The sequence below is a fragment of the Colossoma macropomum genome, unplaced genomic scaffold, assembly GCF_904425465.1.
Source record: "Colossoma macropomum unplaced genomic scaffold, Colossoma_macropomum, whole genome shotgun sequence".
NCBI classification, from domain to species: Eukaryota; Metazoa; Chordata; class Actinopteri; order Characiformes; family Serrasalmidae; genus Colossoma; species Colossoma macropomum.
Genome location: NW_023494785.1, coordinates 28,485,472 through 28,509,314, shown reverse-complemented (window position 1 = coordinate 28,509,314; position 23,843 = coordinate 28,485,472). Strand labels below are relative to the sequence as shown.

At 39.6% G+C, this 23,843-nt stretch overlaps 1 protein-coding gene across 9 annotated transcripts in view; it reads left to right on the top strand.

Moving 5' to 3' along the window:
• The window catches only part of ptprma (protein tyrosine phosphatase receptor type Ma), a 263,649-nt gene that overhangs the window by 187,427 nt on the left and 52,379 nt on the right, over positions 1-23,843 (top strand). For 4 of the 9 annotated variants that reach the window (XM_036589675.1, XM_036589718.1, XM_036589694.1 and 1 more), the window contains exons 14-16: positions 1,048-1,122; positions 8,129-8,264; positions 9,914-9,943. In XM_036589675.1, the coding sequence (XP_036445568.1) occupies positions 1,048-1,122; positions 8,129-8,264; positions 9,914-9,943 (241 nt within the window). The remainder of the gene's footprint in view (positions 1-1,047; positions 1,123-8,128; positions 8,265-9,913; positions 9,944-23,843) is intronic. The other 5 variants (XM_036589710.1, XM_036589702.1, XM_036589745.1 and 2 more) reach the window with 3 other exon arrangements.

Genomic DNA, 23,843 nt, shown 5'->3' with positions numbered 1-23,843 from the left:
AATTTTTGAGCATTTCTATTGGCCTATTTATCATCTTAATTTTACACAATGTAAAAGTTGTTGTGCTCAAATGATGGAGAAAAATAGAGATTTTTTTCCTTGTTATGCAGTAATGGAGTAATGAGCAATCCTGACAGCTCTGTGCTCCTTTCTCTTCTAGCTGAAGCAGAATAAATGTGAGCATTGGCCTAGCTGTAAAGGCGAGCTTCCCTCAGCATATTGCTGGAGCACTGTTTGATGGTACTGTAGGGTAACACTGCTCCTCGTGACAGATGGAACATAGCTCCACTGAAAGCTGAGCGACATTTGATTTCAGAGCCCAGAATCGCTTGGCAGTGTTGCATTCCTGACCTCCCGTGGACCATTAGCGAACATGGGAGGCACTTAGCAAGCCACAGGCTCGTCTCGGCACTAGCCTGCACACCGTTTGGAATTTAATTGAGCACAGATGGTAGATAATCTATTTTCCTTACTACATGCCATCTCTCTAATGGTGCCAGGGCTGTGCTATGCAAATGAGTGGCTTTTTTTTCGCTTTATTTTTCAAGACGGTGGTCGCAGACAGCAAATGCATCTAAATACACGCACGCTCCCTCCCTACACCCCCAACCCCAACAAAGATTAGAAGAGAATGGGCTTCCTCTCTTTGTTCAACGTTTATGGGATTGAAATGAGTTGTCTTATTTAGTCTACACAGACATGGATGGCTTTTGTCTAGAATTTGCTTTTGTCTATCATTTTCTTGCTGAATGTTCAAGGTAGCTGTCACTCTGCTGAGACTCAGGGGAGGTATCAATGCGATGAATGCTTCCTAAGTACAAAAAACACATACACACACAGTTCCATCACTTGAATGTCCTGCCTTTGTCAATTGAATAACTACTAAATGTTTTGAGTAACAAAAGTAGGCTTGTCTGTCTTTCTGTCTGCCTAGCACTGTGACTAAAGATTCCTCTTTGGCCAGCCTCTGGCTTCAGCCTGCTCTTCTTTCTCTCTGTCTCTTCTCTCCTGCCTGCATGTTGGCCTGGAACTCTTCTCTTGCCTTAGCTGCCATTATCGTGACCCAGCTCACCACGCCGTACATACGCATCGCGCCGGCCGCAGGCGACAGCCAGCTAACAGGTCAGACCCCTCACTGCCCAGCCTCTTTAACACTCTACATGTGTGTGTTTCTGAACTCCGCCTCTTTGTGAAGCACTGTTGTGTGTGTGTGTGTGTGTGTGTGTGTGTGTGTGTGTGTGTTCGTGTGTGTGGGCGTGTGCTGTTTGATTTTGTGCAATCTTGTAATTCTTGTATGGTACTGTGCTGAAATGGTATGAAACTATTTAGAGTGTGCAAAAATTTTTATACCTTCAAATTGCATCCCTCAACAGAAAACACACTTAAAGGGTAATTCCAACAATTTTTGAAAAGTTGTGCATAATCAAATAATTAAGGTGTAAACAAAGTCATATAATAGGGGTTTGATGTGATGGTGTTCTAGAGACACTTACAAAGAATTTTTCATAGCGGCGATCACAATTGAAACCAGACATCTAGAAGGTTTTATGCTTCTAAAAACTCCCTCACAGAAAGTTATTACATGAAATGGTTAAGAATATACTGCCTGAGACAATAGTGTTGTGATAAGATTTTGGTCTTGAACTTAATTTTTCAGCCATTTATGTTGGAGAGGTACATGCAGGGCATTACAAGGCAAAATGGACCCCAAAGAAAGCATATTTTTTCAGATTTACCTTATTTTACCAATATCAGAATTACATATAAAAAGTCAAGAGACATGTAGGTTCACTGGTCACCACCACAGTAAAGAAGTTCAGGTATGCACATTTCTCTACAGTGAACCATTTCACATCAAACCACTCTGAATTGCTTTGTTTACATTCCACCTATTGAATTATGCTGAAATTTTGATAAGTCAGTGGAATTTCCCTTTCCCTTTAATATGACTTTTTGCACTATTTCTAATTATGTGCTGAGTTTAAAATACTGGGGAAAAAATCATAAAATATGAAATGTGCCATAACTTTTGTACAGGCCATATTTTATGTTTTATTTTTTCCCATCATGTTAAACTCAGTAAATAAACAGTTATTGTGCATTAAAATGTGCAGAAGTGTATTTTCTGTAGAGGATGTGTTAACTTATTTTAGAAAACTAATTTCACCAGGGGTGCCCGAACCTTTGCATACAACTGTTTCTGGGCAGTAAGTGTGTTCTTGCATTTACATATTAGAATAAATTGTGACAACTGTAAATGCAGTTAAAAGTAAAACTCTTGCTTCAAAGTGCACATGAACAAGCACTAATTATTGCTTGATTATCGGAACCTGGGTTATCAAAGAAAGTTGTTGACCGCAAACATGAAACCATACCTTACTTTTAAGTCACCTTTGGTTGTATTTGGTTTTATGAAGTAAAAATTTAGTCAGGAATTCTGTCTAGGTTGAATGTGCTTTATGAGAAAGGCCCCAGGTATAGGATACTAACTCCAAGGAGAGGTTTGGAGATGGTTAAGCCAACATACTGACACACATATATTAATATAATTATAATAATAATAATAACAATAATAATAATGTTTTTTATCATAATATTAGTGTTTTTCAAAGTAAATAAACACATACTGCCCAGATACACAGCTCTAAACATGACCTTAGACTTTACACAGTACTATATATAAAATGCATTGAGATATTTACTGTGTTTAGATGTCTGGTTTTTTTCCTGCATGCTGTACAGTGAAGATGCTTATGCATGTTATCGTGTTTGTAATTTGTTTTCTGCATGCAGTTGATTCTTACTTATTATTGATGACCACATGGTGCAATAGAGTAGAAGGTCTTACCATCCAGCACAACACTTCAGTTTAAGCCACTATTCGATATTCATCTAATGCAGAAGGTCAGTTTTTATTGGATTAGCCTTGCTGTTCCATTCTGCAAACTTAATACCATTTTGTACCTTAAAAGAGAGAGCCATGGACTAAGCTCATTTTTATTCAGGGTTGGAGTAGAGTTTGAAAGAGAAGTGGAAAGAGGAAATCAATACAGCCCCACAAGGCCACGTGAATCACAAAACCTCATCACTTGGCATGCGTGACAAAGCTATTGTGTTCAACCTGCTGTCAGAACATTACATTTAAATATTTACCAGCCACACTGGCGACGTGAGGGATGGAAACTTTCTGTGTGGTGTTTGTGGAAAGAACCCCAGTGACTCTCTTATCCAAGAGCTACAAAAGTTCAGCCTCTAAAACGCCTTACCTTTATTTTCACTCTTCACGGGCAAATTTAACACTTCACTGTAGGGCAGTGTTCATAGGCTACATAACACCTACGTAAGCCCCTCATGACAACTGACATAAACCTACATAAACATGTATAAACACTTAGGCCAATAGGCATCATTTCTCATAAAAGCTGCATTTGCCAGCTTTAATGCCAAATTGACATAACATCTGTCTCAAGTGACATTGATTGTTCCTGCTCTAAACTGCAGGGGTGTGGCTAAAATAAGGCTGTTCTGGATGTTTTTTATTTAAAAATTAAACTTGTGATAAATCAAAGTCTTTCAATTTCACCTTAAATAGATCTTATGAGTAAGTATTATTTTCACAAGTTGAAATTTAGTGGTTAGGGCTTAAATTTAGCTTATTATTATCTCAGTAAATGTCTTGAGTTTAAATAGATCATAACAATCTTGGTAATATCAAAAATCTGGAAAACGTTTTTTAGATTTTTAATAGATTTTATATTGTGGGACTGCAGCTTGAATTAATTCCATATAATGGTCAAAAAACCTTAATAAGTTAGAGGAGTAGAAAGAAAATGAGCTTCATTTTAACATTTATAAGACCTGAGTTGCATTATAAGCATTGTATCAATACACTTAGCTACAAAGTCTGTTGTTAAAATGCAGGTCAGTTCACTCAAAAAAGTGTCATAACACACTAATGTCAGACAAACTGATGTGACCTGACAAAGGTGTTGTCACCTCGACATCAAAGTTGACGAAAGCAGCCTCTATGACAAATGACTATGTCTGTCTCTGTCTATGATTAATCAAATAAGCCTTTATAAATGTTCATGCGGGTTTATATCAGTTGTCATTATGAGCTTATGTGGGCTAGATGCCGTGAACACTGCCCTACAGTAAGGTGTTATTTGAAAATTGTGTAGTTTTCCAAAGAAACTTGCATCCCTACCTGCTTTCTCAGACTGAGTTGATCCTTGAGGTGATGTATGAATGTGTGTGAGTGTGTGTGTTCTCTCTCACCTTTAGCCATTAGATATGAGGGGTTTGTTTACTGTGTGTGCGGGTGTAGCAGCTGTTATGGCTGCAGTCTCTCTGGAGAGCTCCCCTCCCACTCGCTGCTTTCACGGGCCACACACATACTGTCTCTCCAGCACCTATGGAAGAGGTTCAGCACTGCCCACTGTTGCTCTGCCAAAGCACGGACTGGACACAGCTCCCACCATGCACTTTTCCTGACTGAGTCTCATCTGTTCATAACCATGAAAGGTTTCAGACGTACAGGAAAGAGCAAATGGAAGAATGATTCAACAACTGAGAGCGCTAAGAATAGAAACCAAAATCTGACGGATTCTTTCATAGATTTGCTCTTAAAGCAAAAAAAATAAAAATGAAGATCTAATTAATGTCTCAGATATCAGCTAAGACGTTTGGTCTTTGACGATTACTTCTTCAGTTTTGCGCTTGAGTTACAAGGTTAATGTAGCTAGGCTATTAGCCACCAGGTTAGCACAGTGCAAACTGCAGGCCTAAATCATCAGACTCTTGCCTTAAACCAGGTTGAAGTGTTAAGGAATCTCTAGGCCTAGGTAGACCTTCAATTTGAGTCATAAGTGACAAACCTCAGTCAAAACATGAGAAGAAACACCTCTATGATTTCTGCTAGCCTCCCTATGATATTGTAGTAGTTTTTTAATGCTAAGTTAATGGCAATTCACATGAACCTTCTTTTTTTAGCTGTTCTAGATTAAAAGACCGACATTATTATATATATATATATATATCCCCTTCTGGTTATCTCTAAAAGTGGACAACAATATGAACAAAACTGAAGCTTCAGTATTGCTGCTTCTACTGTTTTAGTAATGTGACTTTTGTACCTTTGTCCAATTTTGAGAGTAAAAGTAAAAGTATATAATGAATTTAGAAAACAGTTGTTTGATATGGAAGAGATGCATTTTACAGCCTGTGAGCTTATCTTTTGTTGTGGAGCACTCCCTGAGAGAAAATTAATCATTTTTTCTATGCTGACCAGTTAGATCAAGAAGAAGACAGTTTAAATTTAGCTTGTTTTTACTAGCTTCACCACATTTGCTAGTTAATGTGACTGAACTTTCTCATACATATTGAAATGATAGCTACCTGACACAGCTGATTGACAATTACAAGGAATACAGGGTGAAACTGAAACTGAACTATAATTATAATTAATTATAATTTGCACAGTGCAAACCTGGTAGATGTGAGCTTACTTTACTTGCTAGCTACATTAGCCTCATGGTTCCAGTATAAAACTTAAGAACTGAACTTTGAACACCAAACATGACTTTTTCCGACCAGGCCTCAGTCAGATTGTAAAGCTCGAGCGTAGATAGAACTTGTTTATTGTAGAGAATCTAATTGAATCGAATTGAAGCTACTCATAAATAAAAATAAACTCATAGATACCAAAAATCCAAAAGTATCCTTCAAATTAGTGATTTCAGCTACTTTAATCTGCAACCATTACTGACACGTGTTCAGTCACACTGCTTGGATATTCTCCAATAAACCAGCAGTGCCAGTAGAATGGGACTATTAACCGTGCCCAATGCCCAGCATCAGCCAGAGGGGTTAAATTACCCCCCGAGCATTGCAGTGGAACCATGTTCTCTGGAGTGATGGCGCTTCATCCAATGCCTTTGGGATGAGTTGGAGTGGAGTTTGTGATCCAGAACTAATCATCTGACATCAGTACCTGACCTCACTAATGCTCATGTGGCTGAATGCAATCAAATCCCCACAGCGATGTTCCAACATCTAGTGTAAAGCCTTCCCAGAAGAGTAGAGACAGTTACTGCAGCAAAGGGGGGACAACATGTTGCTAAAAGCTAGATGCTGTAGAGAAGTGCTGAATGGCGGGTTGTTCACTCTCACCTCTGCAGTCAGCGCCAGTAAAGCCCGAATTCTCCCCCAGAATGAGACCCTGCTCTCTGACACCATCTGTCACCAAGGTAACCACGCCGCCCAGGCTGGAGTGATGGATGTTGTCACACACTGATTGAAAAAGTGGAGCTGGCAGCAGGAATAGATTCGCAGCCAGGCCCGAATTGAACTGCGTGTCCCGGGCTATTTTTCATCCCATACTCATTTAGAGCGCTGGAAATGGATATTTCACCCGCTTCTGAACTGACATGCCATCACATTATACAGTAAACAGTAGAACTTTCCCCTCTCCTCATCACCTGTTCATTCTATTACCAGCACATGCTTTCTCTGTGTGTTTGTGTGCGTGTCTGTCTGTTTGTCTGTCTGTCTTCCCCTCCTTTATTCTTATAAGGTCTATTCTACGTCAGCGCAGAAAGGCTCGGCGCTGCGAGGTGTTGGTTATCTCTCTTGAGCAGATATTAAATGCTTGCGCCCATGGTGTGATCAGCCGTCACTGCCTACTCGAGGAATAAATGGCCCTGAAATAAGTTGCCGCCCCACCCTTTCTTCCTTTTTCTTTCGGCTTGTTTTTGCTTCTTTTACATTGCCACTCGCCATATGTGACCCAGATTTGAATATCCAAAGGCGATAGAAGAAGCAGTTATTGTGCCCATGTAGGAAAAAGAAAAAGAGGAGGAAAAAAACAATGGAAGTAGAGAAGCATGGTTAATGAGTTTATCTCCTTCGCTCAGGTGGAGGAAAAAAAAGAGAGAGAGAGAGAGAGAGAGAGAGCACAATAACTACTTCATTTGGGTGGGACTGGCAAAAGTGGGGTGACGTTTTGGCAGTGGGTGATGATGAGCGGAGGATTAGGCCTTTTGTTCTGGTCATGAAGAAAAAGAGAAACCTGAGGGTCCTATTAAGGGTCCCATTAGAATAATCATTCTCTGCCCTGAGCACCAAGTGCTGCATAACTGATGAGAACAACAGATATGTACAGTTGTCTCTCATCCACTCTCTCTTTTCTCTAACCCTCTTTCACTCTCTCTCTTTCATGCTCTCTTCTCTTTTTTTCATGTCTGTCTCCCACGTTCTCTCTTCTCTCTCTCTCTGCCTCTTTCTCTCTCTCAAACTCTTTCCCTCACTGTCTGTCCTTTTTCTCTCTTTTGTTACTTTCTCTTTTTGTCTTTCTCTATATCCTCTCTCTCTTTCTCCTCTCTTTACCTATTCTCTCACTCTCTCACCCTCTCTCTTACTCTTTCTTGTTCTCTATCACTTTCTCTTTCTAACTTCCTCTCCATCTTCTCTCTCTACCTATTCTCTACCTACTCTCTTTATTTCACCTCTTTTTCTGTCCCACTCTATCTCTCTCTAGCTTTCTCTGTCTCACTCACTTCTCCCTTCTCTCTGTCTCTCTGCCTGCCTCTCTCCCTCTTTTTGTTTTTTAGATTGTTTTAGTGATCAGCCTGTCTTTGCTGAAGGTTTTATGAGCAGAGGTTTAGGAAATACGAGTGACCAAAGAGGCCAAAGCAACTACTAGACTACTGATTTCACTTACACTGTAGTTTAGTTTACTTTTACCAACTAAAACAAAGCCTTATGTTTTAATAATTGTTTATTTCCCTTTCAGAAAGGAAACCATGCTGTGAATTTAGCACTGCTTGTGAGGGCCAGAATATACAAAATATACTCATCAGCTGATTTAACACCCTAAAGCACAAACGAAACTAAAATTTTCGTTTTTGGGGACAGTCATGACCTCTTCTATTAATAGCATCTCTACTTGTGTCATACATATATTTGCACTATTTGGCCAGAATTATTTGTCATAGTCACAGGCATTTCTATAGTTTTTGTCTTATATAAATTGAAATGACAATAACAGGACAATGAGCTGCTGGTATTAGAATGTAGACACAGAGGCTAATATTGCAAGACTGAGACTATGGCATGCCGTTGGTTACAGGGGCAGCAACCAGAAAACCCAATGCAGTGGAGCCGGAGGAACAAACAGACCACACTGTTAAAATCGCCGGCGGCATCGCTGGCATCCTTCTCTTCGTCATCATCTTCCTCGGAGTAGTGCTGGTCATGAAGAAAAGGTAAGATTCCTAGCTTTATAGAGTTGTGTAAGTACATGTCTGATATTATGGCAGCTCAAATTGTGCAAAATAATGTGAAACAGTCTTTAAATACTGGATTTGATGAGCTAGATTTTGTAATGGTCCAGTAGCAAACAGAAATGAATGAAAATCAAGGTATTGCATGCATATGATGAGATGAAAGTCAACTTTAGCGAATCTGTGCTGTTTGTCTTTCAACTCGCAAACACCCCCTTTTGTCAAGTGAACAGTGAATAATTGATTTGATTGCTCTGATAACCACCATTAAAATGTTTGTGGCACCAGTGTACAGTGCATGATGAAATATTCATATTATTTTTTTCTCCATGCTATACTCAAACAAATGAACATCTTTTAATGACCCTGAAACTGGAAATAGAAAAACGTTTCTGAAGCTTATCTCGTGCTAGAAGAGTAGTAAAGCAAGATAAGAGGGAAAAATTGATGAAAGGCTTTTTTTCTTTTTTTTTTTCTTTTCAAAGGGAGGCCTAGGGCATGTTGCTGCAGGCTAGTTTACATTAGCTCTCGTCCTCAGCTGGAGTGCAAAGCTCTCTGAGTTCTGTACAAAAAACCTCAGGAAGCAACACTCTGCAAATAGCCCAACTTCTTTTTGTATACAGCAAAGAGCCTGTAACGCACTATGTGAGTAGGCAAGTGTTCGATGACTTTAAATAGCGCCTATCCATTTTGCCTCCATCTGGAGCATAGCTGTGATTTAAAAGCAACAGAGAGACAGAGGAAATATGTTTTAAATCCAAGTCATTGCCTCCTCTGAATAAGGATATTCATCTTTATTGATTTTTGCTGGTGAGTTTCTGAATGGCCAGACATTTGAAGAGGCATGCCTTCATTTTGCTAACTAAGCAAGACAGCCAGTTACGTAAAATCGATTGTTTTCATTGATAGTGTAGTTTTTAGCATAATGACCTTGGCATATCTGGTTATAAATAAATGTGATTTGATGGATGCCATTGCCAGGGGCATTAGACTTTGAGTAGGGACTGAAATCATGAGTACAACAGACACATAATAAACTTTCTCAGGCATAGTTATGTGATTAGCACTGGAATATGTGTTAGTCACTGTCACAGTATTTAAATGGGGAAAAAACATTAAAACGTCCAACCATATAGTGTAACAGGGCCCAACGGGGTCATGTATGCATCTGATTACAGTCTATCTATAGATAGTGTTTATGCTAGGTCATTTTGGGAAACCAAGCCCTGTCCTAACAGCTTTACCTGTAACTCTCTCTTTCTTGATCTTTCCATCTGTGCTATCTAACGTGGCAGTGGCTCCTTCACTTACAGCTTCCCACAATTCCTTTCCCTCTCCACTACTCTTTTATGGCACGTATGTAAGGCCTGAAAAAGTGTAGGCGGCAGTGGCCCTCCTAGTCCCGCCCCCTCGTCCTCACTCAGCCAGTCAGAGCCAGCTCTCACATACCACACCCCAAGCAGCCACCTTGCCCACACAGTCACTCGAGTAGCTCCTCACTTGTGTCACCATATCAGGTTTTGTTCATTTTCTATTTTTCAGACATTAATATTTTTACTTTTTCTTTCCTTCCATTTACATTTCTCCCCTCTCCACCACTGCTTTAATCCTTCCACCACCCCACTCGGCAGAAGAACCTATCACTCCTACACTTATTACCTGTAAGTAACCACTTTGTGAAACGCTTAGTTGCCATGCTTTCTCTCCACCACGCCGTTTGATATTCCATGCATGAAACCCAAGTGGCTTCCTTCCTCCTTTCAAACTGAAGCACAAGCTTTCTAGTGTTCTTGCTGTTTGGCACTGAGCTAACAGGCCTCGCCTGAAGATGCCAATCATTCAAGGTCCATTCGGATGTTTTAAGCCTTTGCAAGTGGCATCCAAATCTCTTTGTTATCCTTTTTTAATGATGCACACTTAAATGAACCATGTCTTGGCACTGATACAGCTGCGCTCTGTTTTGAACGCTTGACTCAATAATGGAAGAAAGAGCTTGAAATATGCTAATTATTCTCTTGAGACGACTCCACAGTGCTCCAGTTTGAAGGGGGAGATTTGATAAGTTACTGATATCCTAATTGATGAAAAATTCCCTTAGACATTAGAATGTTTCCTTAGTCTTAACACATAGTGAGCAGTGGAGTTTTCCCCTTGCTTTGAGTTAAAGGGTTAAGTCACCTGTGCCAAAGGCAAAGGGAAAGCTATGTGCTGCTGTGAGGCCTTCTAGCATTTCTAGCCATTGATCCACTGGAATGATGACTAACCCAAATCCTCTCCCATCTCAGAAACACCAACGCAGACACGAAACCAGCCAGGGTCGTGTCTGCCTATTGGCCTAATCCTGTCCTGCATCCCATCTCACTCTGCCATTACCCATCACTCTTAGTTCTCTCAGTAATCCATTTAACCAGTGCTCATCTTCACAACTTCAGTTGTTTTTCTTCCCTTCATGTTTTTTTTCTTTGTTTTTTTTGCATGGCTCTGTTGACAGCATGTGAATCCTCCTTTTTGCTTTACACATTAAGAAAAGCTGACAGTTCTCTGTTAATAGGCAGCCCTGTGTAAAGAGCAGACTGTTACTGACTGAACAGACGGCCCTGTCTAAGCCCAGAATGTGAGGCAAGCTGTGGAGGGAAGAAAGAGTAGCACACTTTAGAGCCATGTCGGGACACCAAGCATAAATTGTATGTATCTGCATCTGCCTGACCTAAGGTTATAGCAGGTGCTGGTACTGATGTTGAGCTTAGAATTGGTTTTGAGGCAAATTTAGATGTAACCTCAACTCTGATTCGTTTCTTAGTCATGCTTTAACATAGCAGTCCAATAGTCCAATTTGACATTTTTGGAGGATTTTGTCTTGGCTACAGTGTGTGCCAGATTGCTAGCTGTCACAAAAGCGCTGCCCCCCAGCTAGGATTTGAAGAAGCCTCTGCAGAATGTCTACAGGGCTTGAAGATAAACCCATGATATAGGGACATTTTTTTCCGTTTATAGACTTCTCTATGTTTGGCATACAGGGCTGTGACTGAGGACATTGCTACTACATGCTAGTACATTATTTACTACCAATCATCTCCTCTCATATCTAAACATGGATTGCTTGTAGACAAAAAGAATGTCACAGCTCTTTATTTCATAGTATTTACAATCAGTTTCCTTTTTGAGATTGTTAGCTGCAGAAGGTTAAACTGTATGTTGTTGCATAATTAGTTAGGCTTTAACATTTTAGCTTGATAGTATGTATTTGTGCATGCTGTAATATTATATCATATTATACATCAGCTCATTTAGTGAAAATGCTTGCATATGATGCTTTGTTCTATAACTCCTACTGTGTAGTTCACCTTTAAGTAACAACAAATTGGTGACTATTGTATTTAATTTGGTTTAATTTGGCAAGACAGATACACAGGTGGATGGCTCAGAGAGGCTGTTTTTTTAGTAGAAGTGTTCACTTTTGTTCTATATTAGTCTAGCAGGGCCAGACACAGTCTCGTAATTAGAATACATGTTTGGAGACAACTTGATAATCTTTTGGTGCTGGATTATGGTGAAATCCACCGCTAAAAAGGGTATGTTCCATCTAAAACCTGTCCCAGATTCCTTTAGTCCTTTTAATGCCTGGAGTACAATCAATAACACAAGCAAAACAAGCTAGCTAGCAAAGTGCTATCATTAGCTAACAGAACTGTTTTTACTACACCTAATGCGTTCATGTAATGTAATGTTACATCAACGGGCTAAAGCAAAGTCTCTGGCTAAAGACAGGCTTGTTGTCCATTGGACAATGAAGACAAGCGCACCCCTTTTTTAAGCTCCGCCTTCATGAGGCATTGGATTGGATGAGGCATTTCCACCCACATTTAGCTCAAATTTCTCATGGTTGTTCCCAGACGTTCCTGTTACAAGATCACATTTGGACCTGTGAGCCTAGGCCTATATATGTACAGCATGTGCAAAAATAGCATGCCTAAGTGAGAACGTCTTGACATACAACCATTTACATGAAAATTTAGAGCATTTTAAGCTTGCTTGAAGTTTCTGAGCTTGGGAAGCTAAAAACAGTTCGAAAACAGCGTGGCGATGCAGCTTTCTCCATCATTTCCTCAGAAAGACGCTTCCAGAGAAGCAGCAGCCATAAAGCATGGAGCTCAAATGAGCAAGGGGCTCCCTCCATCACCCGCTTGTGCTTAGCAGGGAAGGCAGGGAGACAGGGCCATTTAACTCCGGCCTTCGACAGAGTGAGTCCTGGCGCGCGAGAGCCTTAATTAAATCCTACACCGAGAGCTCACGCAGAACAAGAATCAAATTAATTGCAACAAGGGGATGCGCATTTGTCTCGTTTGACAGCCTCTGCGTATTGAGAGGAGTAGGAGGTAGAGGAAGTGTAGAGGGATGAAGAGGCAATTTGCACTCTCTTACTGCAGGCCTGATAGATGGAGGAGCCGTCAAGAGTCGCCTTTTGTCCAGGTGTCTTCTCGTTGCCAAGTAACTCCCAATCAAGTTAGTTTTTGTCCCAGCAGCCCCTCCCGGCCGCAATGGGATGTGATAAGCAAGCTTAGTCACAATTTGGGCAGTAGTTGGCAGAGTACGGTAATTTATTCTGTACGCCTGGCTGAACATTAGACTCTCCGACATGACGTCAAATTAATTCATTGTTGTTAATTGGCGTATGGGAGCATACCTGGGGATTTACACATAGCAGACACACTCCCATACAACCCCCTGGAGGAAATGGAATTAGTGTGCTGTAATAAAGCTTTTCTCATTCAACCATTAGAAAGAGATCTTTGTCATAGATTCACCACATCTTATCTAACTTGTTGGGAAAGTTACATTCAGATCCAAAGTCTGTCCTGTTTAATTAATTGCTCCCAGAGTAGTTGATGCATGTGCATATTAGAGATGTGCATTCTGACAAATTGTCTGGTAAAATTAGAATAAGGTAGATTAAAAGGACAAAAGAGCTGCTTAGAATTAAAAGGTTAAGCATCCCGCATGTAGGCAACATCACAGTCATGTAATACTATGTCATATTCAAGTTAGTATTTTGAGGTTCTTAGCATCACTGTCAAAACCACACATTGTGACTTTCAGTTTACTTCGTAAATATCGAAGTTGTGTGTAAAGGAGTCTCATCAAATGCTCTAGTAAACATTAGGCAGCGTGAGTTTTGTCCATGGGACCAAAAGGGCATATTAGAACTATTGATTGAGAGCCATCTTTCTAGCAAATAAATCTCAGGAGGAAAAAAATAGCTCTATTACCACCTACACAGATGACCCGGTTCCTCACAAATCATCACAGAACAAGACCCTGCACATTGTAGAGGCCAGTCAGTGAGGGTGCTTCGAGCTTGGCTTTCGTACACACGCTGAGTGGACTAGCGAAAAAACTGGAGAGCTACAAAGGGCTACATTGGAATCCAGTGAGAGGCCTGCACGGCTAACACAGATGACCCTTGGGCATATGCTGTGTTCCTGGTGCTTTAGATGAGCAGTCCTTTTTTAATTCCTTTTTGCTCCAGGTCAGAGCAGAGTAGATTAATTTTGTTTGTGACAGGAAGGCTTTTTTTTATGTGGCCGACATGGCCGATGGTTTTCTGAGTCAAAATGTGGATTTGGGGTCACAGTGCAGTGCGAGAGGAAGAGAACAAAATTGCCTCCCTTGCAGGGAACATTAGATCTTTGATTCGGTAGCTTCGTTCGCTTGTTGGGGGTGAGGGGGAGCAGCTCAGCTTGTTCTGCTTCACTGGCAAGTGCCTTTTTGTCTAAATAGATATGGACAATCTGATGTGAATTGACTCTTAATAATTTGAGGAGCTAACATGAACATTTGGTGTATAAAAAATGTAACATTACACTGGCATACATTAAATGGTAAAATTTGATGGGTACATTCAATTAAGGAGGAGTGAAAGTCAGTTTGATCATCTGACTACAATAAGTCCCAGAAATCTAGATAAAATTTCACAGTTAATAAACTGTAGTCAGTAGAGACTAGATTTTGCTCTATCCTTTGGTAAGGAGACAAAATAAGGGATGGGGGTGCATCTTACCCTGGAGGGCTTCTTTTGGGATATTTAAAAAAGTTTTACAGTACACAAGATCATCCAATCAGCTACTTTTTACAGTGCAGTTTATGTAGTTACCCTGCACTGGTTGGTGTTGTTTATAGGCTCTTTGTAATTTCTGTAAATCTGTTGTTTTTATGACACATGTAATTGTTCAGTGTTCCATGATATACTTAGAAAATCATACAATGATGTAATTTATTACTTGGTAATGATAACATTTTGTCATTTTAGCTGTTACTAATTTGTTGTCAACATATAACTGAATATTCTGATCGTTCTCAGGCACTAGGCCCTTACTGACTTTTACATTGATTTTGAGAAGTCTGTTTTGACGGATAAAAGTCACTTAAGGATGACCAAAGCATTTTGTATGATACTAACAAAGGAATAACAGCAGTGAGCTAAAAAAAATAACTGAAGACATATTTTGCATTTCCCTGTCAAAAAAAAAAAGAAACGTGCAAGGAATCATAATCATTATACTTGGCATGTATCTTTGTATATTTTTCTCCTTATCCTGTGTAAAACGTAAAAAAGGATAGCTGTTCTTGACACATTTTATCCACCTTTTTAAACTTATTGTAATATTTATAACATACATCCATTAATGTATGAGGCTTTCATCCATCATTCTATAAATCAAACATAATGAGAGCCTAAAGCAGTTCTACATCAAGATGGGTCGAGCATAACGGTTATTATGTTCCATTCTGGCTCAACCTTAAGCACACTGTGAGTGTGTAGCTGTACATGTACTTTTAAACGCTACAAAGACATACATGAATGCAGTCCATCATGTTCTGAGAACTTTCAGAAGAACTGCAGAGGCTTCTGCCAGTGACATGAGAGAACACGCTGTAAACATATTTGCTTGCTTTTAAAATGCAGAAATGTCCCCAGCCAATCTGCTGAACATTAGTCAGTTTGTAGGAGGGTTTTAAATATTTATAGTCAATATGTTGGGTCTCTAGAAAGATCAGTGTGAAATATAGGAGGAGGCACCAGGGCTGTACTAGAGTCTCACTGTCTGGAGAGAGAATTTTGTGTAGCTTATATAGCTTGTTGAGGATTGTTTCAGGATGAAGCTCAGCCAACTACTAACTGCTCATTATCAGTGTGGCATAGACCAAAGATACTCAATTCAACTTAAAGAGGAACACTGATTTTTAAAATTTCTGCATAATTCAATCACTGAGATGTAAAAAAGGGCATTAAGAGTGGGTTTATTAAAAAGATGCGTTGTAGAGAAACATACAGACTCTGGTTTCTTTACAGTGGTGTGATGAGAACCAGGGGGCATGATGTCTATAATGCAAACATAGCCATTTTATTTACTATTCAAAACAACCAATGAACCAACACATGTTTTTTATGTAATGTTGATCATGGCAAAGTAGAAAAAATGAGTTTTCTTTGGGGACTCTTTTTCCATATAATGCCCTGCATGTAACCATCTGCTATTGATGGATTTTAAAACAAATACATTTTAGGAGGAAATCTTATCTCAAAACTACCATAAAATAATGTCTGAGACATCAGGCAGCATATTCATAGGTATTTCATGTTATAACTGTAATGTGAGACACCTTTTAGAGGCATCACACTTCAGACGTCAATAAATAAATTCAATAAAGTACGTAGTACACTGTACACTAAACTGTGCAAACATTAAGTGTAAGACAACAGACATTACATACAAAATAAAGTAATAAGCCATGAGAGGCTGTGTGTTACAGCGATTTTATCACAGGGAAAGGTGTTCTAAACCCCCTTCCATGTGATAAAATCACAGTAACTCACAGATTTAAGTGGCTTATTGCTTTTATAAAACGGTGACCAAGATTAAATATGATAAAATACACAATTTTTCAGGAAGCAAATTGTCATTCTTAATAATAATCGGCATAAACAAGAAACGTAGTTCCTTTAGAGTATTGTGTCGTTGCCAAGCGTGGACTGCTGAATGAGGAGAAGAACGTTTGGTCACCCAACACTGTATACTGCGGTCGTTTCATGTACTTTTAAATTTTTTGTCATATAACAATAAACATATGATAACACAGCATTGCTTAATGCAAAAACCTTCTTTTATAAGTACTTTTTGGTCACCAAATTACCACCACAAGTCTTATATAGCACCAATCTAACAGCACCCCTTTTCCATGCTGGGGCTAAATCTCAAATGGCTCCCTGCTTCCTACATAGTGCACTACATACGAATTGAAGTACTGGCTCCTGCACCACAACAGTGCATAATATAGCTAAAAAATAGTCATTTGGTATTAAGCTACATCCATTCTCGACAAATAGCACACTATTTGGCTGTAGAAGCTAGAATTTCAAAATTTATATAGCACACTATTTTTATGGATCTATGTGTTTATTTATACAGAGCCATTTGGGATTCAGCCTGACGCTTCTGCCATTAAAGCATGTAAGCCATTCAAGTGACTTATGTGAGACTTTTAGAATGCTGTTTTACAGTGAATCATACTGTAAGTACTTTAATTCAAGGCTGTGATATTAATGATGGAGTTGTTTAGGCTGTGGCTTTTAACCTGTTAGCTAGCTGACCAGCCTAGTTCTGGTCAAGAAAATAAATTGTCGGCCCCTCAGTTTAAACAAAAACGGGTTCTTGTGACATCACAAAAAACAATGAATTCTAACTGAGCTGTTTTTGCAGTTACTCTATATACACTGTATGAAGTGGGGAGTGAAACTTTAACCATGGTTACGTTCTACTTCATATTCTTTTATGTCAAAAAAGCAAGGGGAGTGTTCAGTTTTCAGTGATATGGACTCTTTAAAGTCAACATGAATCAGAAGTCAGCACATTTTTGTGTGAAACACAGTATTAGAGAGAGATTTTGAGTTAGAGAAGTATTTTATCCTGACGAAGGTGGGGTTAGTGGAAGGGGTAGATATTATGTGATATGTTTGGTTAATATTTCTGTACCTGGTGGTGCACAGTGATGTAATCAAACCTCAGAAGCTGTTTTAAAGACAGGAAAAAGTCATGATACTTCAATCAAAGATTAATGGAAAACAAGAATTTTGTTTTTTAAACGAATCATGCTTATGATGACCAAGGACATGAAATAGACAGATTAAAAAACTGCAATTTTGATTTCAGGTTGACATTAACGGGTGTCCGAACACATTTGATCAAATACTTTTTGATCACAATGAAATCTTTTATCAGTGCGACAATAGACTATAATGATAGATTGAGTTTGAGTGTTGAAATAGGAATCCCTATAATGGGAATTTGGACCACAGGCTTTTAAATGAAGATGGTATGAGACAGCTACTCCTGTCATGTCTCTATGAAGGCTCAGCGTCTGTGGTAAGTGTGCGCTGTGACAGATTGTTGAAGTAAGGTCGTACTGTAGCAGTCTGGCAGTGAGCAGCAGATGTTGTGAAAGAAGATGTTGTGCTTCACCTGCAACAGTGTAATTAAGCTGTCAAGCCGTAATGTCTTAATGTCTCCTCCTCCCGCATGATCCTTCACGCATGAGATGCGCATTCGAATCATAATGCAGATTGGGTTTTCTCATTCATCTAAACAGGCAAATTAATATTGCAAATCAGGTTTAGTCAGTCTTTATTAAGGTCAGATTTGTGTTTTTCTAATGCCGTGTCAAGAGCGCCGCATTAAATGGCATTAACTGAAAGTGTAGGTGTTGCACAGGTGGATTTGAGTAAAAAAGGATATAGGCGATTACTGGCGATTATCTGAATGAAGCCTAGAGGATTTGTAATGGCCTCATTTCTTGTTTACATGAAAATAATGTGTATCTAATCATACATTATATTTTCTACAGATAAAGAACCGTAGCCTCATAAACAGATATAGGGCCAGCTGCATATACAAGCACAGTTCGATTTACTGTGGACTACAGCTTTTTACACAAACTGTGTGTAGCCCCGCCCACTGACAAAAAGAGAAAGTTAAGGAAGATAGCAGTGTTAAACAGATAGCAGTGTTAAAAATTAAATTCTTTCCTGTCAAACATCCTACAGAGGAGTAATTCCACTCCAGTTACAAAATAGAGTTTGTGAATTGATGTGGACTGTGCAAGTGTAATGTGGCCAAATCACAGGATATTTTGCACTGTGTTTTAACATTCGTACATCTGGTCCTGAAAATTTTAACAGTGTTATTTTGATGGTAAGCATTCTTTCAGCATGTGTTTAAGGCTTAACCACTGTGTTTGTTGCTATTGTGAATGGATGTCTCTCAATAACATGTCTTTTGAGCCCCTATGCAAATTTACACTTGAAGTTGGAGTAAAATCGATGCAAAAAACATCCACTGCAAGTTGCTCAAACTTTAGTGAATTAGGTGCAATATATAATCAGCTGCACATGTAATATGTAAATCCACTTTTTTGCATGATCTTCCCACATTTCCTTCCTTCAAATGCATATGTATGAGGAAGAAAAGCACATGTTGCCTTTTTTCCATGCACACAGCCCACAACCTGCGCATTTAGGCTCATGCTTCAGTTTCGTATATAACACATTGTGCCTGAACCTGGTGCAAAAGCCTTAGTACATTGGCCCTATAGTCTCATTTATTTTTCTTAAATACGTTTTATATACAAAAAGAAATAATACTTGCTCTTCTCACACCTATAACATATTTTGATTAGCACTGTTTATGCATGTAAAGACAAATTTCCTTAATAAAATATGGCAAGACCTGCAAGAAAACCTACAATTACAAGAAAAGTGTTGCTCTGAGATAATTGGCCTCAGGGCTGCAGAGTTCCAGGAGCTTGTTACAAGAAGAGTATTTCACAATTTTACATTTTTCCTGATGCAAGATCAACTATCTAAGATGTCAGAAGCATAAAGGACAGTTGTGTTAATATACTTCATGTCATTTCTGACCAAAATGTCAGTTAAAACCTCATACAATTCTAATGTCTCGTGGTCGAATTGACTTACTCAGCTGAAACCAGAAATCTGTCAGAGAAAATGTAGAGGTGACCTCAGTGTGTGTGCGTGTGGAAGTGCTGTTGACGGCATGGTGACAGCTCATCCCAAGCTCCAGTGCCCACGCCACTCATTTGAATGCCCTCGCATCATCAACCATACATATTAATAGATAATTCCTCCTGATAATTCATCATAGTCCTTTGTCTCCGCATGTTGGTATGAACCTAAATGACCATTGATACACCGATCAGGCATAGCATTATGACCACCTCCTTGTTTCTACACTCATTGTCCATTTAATCAGCTCCACTTACTATATAGGTGCACTTTGTAGTTCTACAATTACAGACTGTAGTCCATCTGTTTCTCTGCATTCTTTGTTAGCCCCCTTTTACCCTGTTCTTCAGTGGTCAGGACCCCCATGGACCCTCACAGAGCAGGTACTATTTGGGTGGTGGATCATTCTCAGCACTGCAGTAACACTGACGTGATGGTGGTGTGTTAGTGTGTGTTGTGCTGGTACGAGTGTCCCCTCACTGTCCACTCTATTAGACACTCCTACCTTGTCAGTCCACCTTATAAATGTAAAGTCAGAGACGATAGCTCATCTGCTGCTGCACAATTTGTGTTGGTCATCCTCTAGTCCTTCATCAGTGGTCACAGGACGCTGCCCACAGGATGCTGTTGGCTGGATATTTTTGGTTGGTGGACTATTCTCAGTCCAGCAGTGACACTGAGGTGTTTAAAAACTCCAGCAGCGCTGCTGTGTCTGATCCAGCGCAACACACACTAACACACCACCATCACGTCACTGTCACTGAAAATGATCCACCACCCAAATAGAACCTGCTCTGTGAGGGTCCATGGGGGTCCTGACCACTGAAGAACAGGGTAAAAGGGGGCTAACAAAGTATGCAGAGAAACAGATGGACTACAGTCTGTAATTGTAGAACTACAAAGTGCACCTATATAGTAAGTGGAGCTGATAAAATGGACAGTGAGCCTAGAAACAAGGAGATGGTCATAATGTTATGCCTGATCGGTGTATTTACACCCTTAGATATGTCCTATATCTGTGGTGTGTTTATGTGTAGAAAATGAAGGTGCAGTATCATTGTTTAATTTTGTAGCTTAAATTGATCATGGAAACAAATTACAGCTGATCATGAATAATCGCATTAGTGTAGGTAGTTAATTGGGATTATTGTATTTGCTCAAATTTGACCCTAAAGAAAGAGTTTTTTCATTTACAAATCAGTGGATTTTTGTTATAGGGAAAGTCAAATCATTTCTGTAGGTGGATGCAGTTTCCAATTTTCATCCTTGATGTCCAATTAGAGCACCAGTAGCTACATGTTCCAACCCATGAATTTCTATATCATATGTCATATAAACAGTTAATGGTTCCAACTCCTCTGTGATTGTAGCCCCTCACTCTCGTTCATGGATTCTTGTTACTTGTTTATGTCACTATTATGTCACAGTGAATATCTTGCTTGTTTACTGCTAAACAGCCAAACGATCAAATTGACGGTCACAAAAACTAAAGAAATGTTCAAGGAAACTGGTTGAAATTAAGTTACCTTTATTCATAAAACTAACATTTTCATAACCTAATGTTTTAAAACAGAACAATAAAATGAAAAGCCTGGAGACGAGACAGGGTGTGTGGAGTCACACAACTTAGAAAATATAATTTCAATGGATTATGTTACAATTATGTTCCCTGACTAAAGGTACTGAGATGAACACTTGAGGGTTCCACCCCAGTGACAAGAGGGGTACTGCCCCAGAGACAGTTTAGTACCTTTATTTCTGAGAATGTGTGGTAGAGGCACTTAGAACATTTTTGGACTTTGTTCTTATTACAATGTCATATGAAAATATGCACTAATTTAGTATGGGTCAGGTAAAAGTACATATGGGGTTATGTATTTGTCAAAGTTATCACATCACTGACTGTCTTGGCCTTTCTGGTGGCCTTGTAGTGGCAGTTACCACCAAGTTAGTAGAATTAACGGTTTATCATGTTAACACATTTCCAAATTATTAATTTTGACAGCCTTAAACAAGTAGAACCAGAGATAATATTACATGACTATGTTTGTGATGAAAACTCTCATTAAGTTTTTTCTTATCCTTCCTATGCCCACCATTTTTTGAGGGAGGGGATTTCTCCATGATCTACTGGTCCTTCAAGGGCATACACGTGCTGGTCACTTTAGATATGGGGATGGTTCTATAGATTTTGAAACAGAGCTCTTCTCCTCTGTGAAGGTTTAATATAGAAGAATGCACCGCAGATAGTTTCGCCCAGATTATTTTCCCATTCAGTCTCTTCAGCCATTGCCAGCGTATCAAAAATGAAATATCTTTTTTGTGAAATGAATAGCCCCCAGTGCTCCCATGTTTCTCTCAGAGCGTGTTTTCTACATATTAATGGAGATGCCATCGTGCTCCTGTGTGTCCGTCTCGGCTTTGCCCCGAGGTCGGTGTCAGCGCACCCCTGCCAAACATCCAGATTTATAGCTGTAAATGATGAACAGAATGGGTTTTTTTCTGCAATGGCGGTCTGGACAGAGTGCCTCGCTCAAGGGTACATCTGCAGCTCTGCTCTCCAGAGGCCCCGGCCATCACAGCTCCCCACCACGCACATCACGGCAGGGGCTTTTATTTATGTTTTTCTCTCTGAAAAAAAAGGAGAGAGAGAAAAACTTACCTCTCTTTAAAAGGATTTTTCACTTTTTTTCATCTCTATCAACCTAGGCCCTCTCTATCTGCAGGGTTTCAGGTTAAACTTCAAATGGAAAGAGCTTGTGCCTGAAAAAGGGAAAAAAATATGGAACGGAGAAAGAGAAAATCTCTAGTTGCTTTTGAAAAAAAGAGAAAAGAACAGAGAGAGAAATTGAAAGGTTCAGAGAGGAATCTACAGGGACAGTGACTTTTTTGCTAGCATTAGGTATGCATGGGCAGTGGATGTGTTTTTCTGCGTGTGGGGTGAAGGCACAGCAGGATGTGACCGGCTGCGTGTGTACTTCAACTTGTCCTTCCTACGCCCACCATTTCAGGATGGCTGGGGGGCAGCTGAATAAACAAACGTATGTCCCGTTGTTGCACTTCAGTTTTCTGATGTGCTTTTGTCAGTAACTGAAACACACAAGCCCATCACTGCAAAATATCAGAATTTTGTCTGGCCTTTTAACGCTTCCCTCCAGAGACTCCTCCAGCTGAAGACCACACATTGTGTGGCAGCGCTGGACTCCTGAGTCTAGCTGTTGCAATATTAGCATTGCACTTTAAAAGAGTCAGCAACTGTTCCGGGGCAGCAGACTGTTGTGGCTGTGTGCAGACAGTGAGCCCAGCAGGGCCGCTGCAGCTACAGCAGGATTGCCGAGTTGCCAAAGTGGCTACAAAGAGAGCATCTCTCATCTGAAGTGATGCGTTTCTCTCTCAGCTGGTGTCAGACTCTTTAAGCCCCTCAGCAGCTTCTCCAGCACTGGCTTCCTGTCTCAGGATTGATGACGCCGCCTTGGCCGCCGAGCGCCACCAATCTGTCGTTTGTCATTTTCTTTCCCCAGCAGCAAGCTACTGAGCAAGTACCCTGCTTTTTATTTGCACGTCAGAATTTCCAGCTCACTGTTAGTTGTACCTGGAGTAGGAGTTTGTAGCAATTATTATCAGGTTAGACAAACTTTACAAGATGTTAAAAAAATTACAAAGCAGTCCTCGCTTAGAGTCAGTATATAACGGTGAATTTCCACACTACTGAGATGGACTATGCTGTTGTTGCAAATGGAAACTAGACAGGTTGGAAAAGACAAATGTGCCACCATGCTAGTGTTAGCTTGATTGTGTGACATCTACCCAGTATGTCAGATGTGTGACCACATACATACAGTACTGTGAAAAAGTCAGAGTGAAAACGTCAAAGTCTTGCTTTAATTAGCATCTTTTATCATTTTCACAGTACTGTTATTCAACTCATATGGATCATTCTGCCAAAATGATTCAGAGTCAAAATTGAGTTGAAAACAGGCATTAAACTTGGACTTTAGACTAAAATCCTTGCTTTGAATGACCTATACCTCAATAATATTTATTTTATTAAAAAATGTTTTTGAACATTCCATTTTGTCCCTAACAAAACAACCATAACAAAAACCAAAAACTGAAACCAAATGCATATCTTAAAGTCGCTAGCCCTTCCGTGACTAACAGACACAGCTTTGAATAGTTGCATGCACATAAAATCATATTTTTCATTAAACCACAAAAAGCGTTGCTTAATTGCAGAAAATGTGTTTTGGTATGGATGGTTCTTAATGTAACACACTGATTTTCAGTCTTTGAGGCACATTTACTTCAAAACAATGGAATCTAAATGCTCACCATGTAGCCATGAAGGACAGGGATGCAGAATCACTCGCGTGGTTAAAATAAGACTTGCCTATGAACTACAACTCTGTGTTTCGGTAGTGACATGAAAATGCGGGACAGCATGTTTGAACAAAGGTTTTTTTTTTATAAACAAAAAAGGAATT